The sequence below is a fragment of the Phytophthora infestans genome, genomic scaffold (assembly GCF_000142945.1).
Source record: "Phytophthora infestans T30-4 supercont1.6 genomic scaffold, whole genome shotgun sequence".
Lineage (NCBI taxonomy): Eukaryota > Oomycota > Peronosporomycetes > Peronosporales > Peronosporaceae > Phytophthora > Phytophthora infestans.
This window is the reverse complement of record NW_003303753.1, coordinates 4,505,605-4,506,355: the sequence shown is the minus strand read 5'-3', so window position 1 is coordinate 4,506,355 and position 751 is coordinate 4,505,605. Positions and strand designations below refer to the sequence as shown.

Below are 751 nucleotides of genomic sequence, written 5' to 3'. Positions count from 1 at the left end.
GGCGGTGCAGGGCGGTCTCAGTGCGGTGGCAGTGCGGCAAGGAGGTGGCAGGGAGGTGGCGGTGGCAATGCGGCGGCAGGTCGATGGCAGTTCGGCGGCAGAGCGATGGCAGCTCGGCGGCAGAGCGATGGCAGTGCGGCAGGGCGGTGGCGGTGGCAGGGAGGTCTCAGTGCGGTGGCAGTGCGGCGGCAGGTCGATGGCAGTTCGGCGGCAGAGCGATGGCAGTGCGGCAGGGCGGTAACGGTGGCAGGGCGGTCTCAGTGCGGTGGCAGTTCGGCAAGGCGGTGGCAGGGCGGTGACAGTGCGGTAACAGTTCGGCGTCAGAGCGATGACAGTGCGGCAGGGCGGTGGCGGTGGAAGGGCGGCAGACAGGGCGGTGGAAGGGGCGGCGCCAGGGCGCGGTGGCAGGATAAAGGCATGATGGTGGCAAGGCGGTGCACCGAAGGCGGTGTACAGTAGGTGGAAGCAGTTCGGTGCCCAAGAGGCAGCGAGCCGGAGTGCTTAAGAATTAATAATGCAATACATGTGCATTTAATTGACGCTTGCTACATATTGCACTACGTAATACGAAAATATTGGATTACCACGCAGGGGTTGTTGCATGTATTGCTCCTAATGGCGGCCAAGCTCCCTGCGGCGCTGCTGCCCACCTCTTCTAACCTTACTACTAGTAGCATGATTGTTAATCGTCTATCACACTCCCCGCACCACCGAATAGAGATCGCGAGGGCTGCAGCATCCGGTTCACGAG

General features: G+C 62.3%; 1 protein-coding gene across 1 annotated transcript; it reads left to right on the top strand.

The window, feature by feature from the left end:
- Positions 1-83: 83 nt before the first annotated feature.
- PITG_05042 (uncharacterized protein) lies at positions 84-365 on the top strand (the record flags this gene model as incomplete). The annotated part of the gene is made up of 1 exon (XM_002905669.1): positions 84-365. The coding sequence occupies one exon, from the start codon at positions 84-86 to the stop codon at positions 297-299; it is 216 nt and encodes a 71-aa protein (XP_002905715.1).
- Between the last annotated feature and the right edge of the window lie 386 nt (positions 366-751).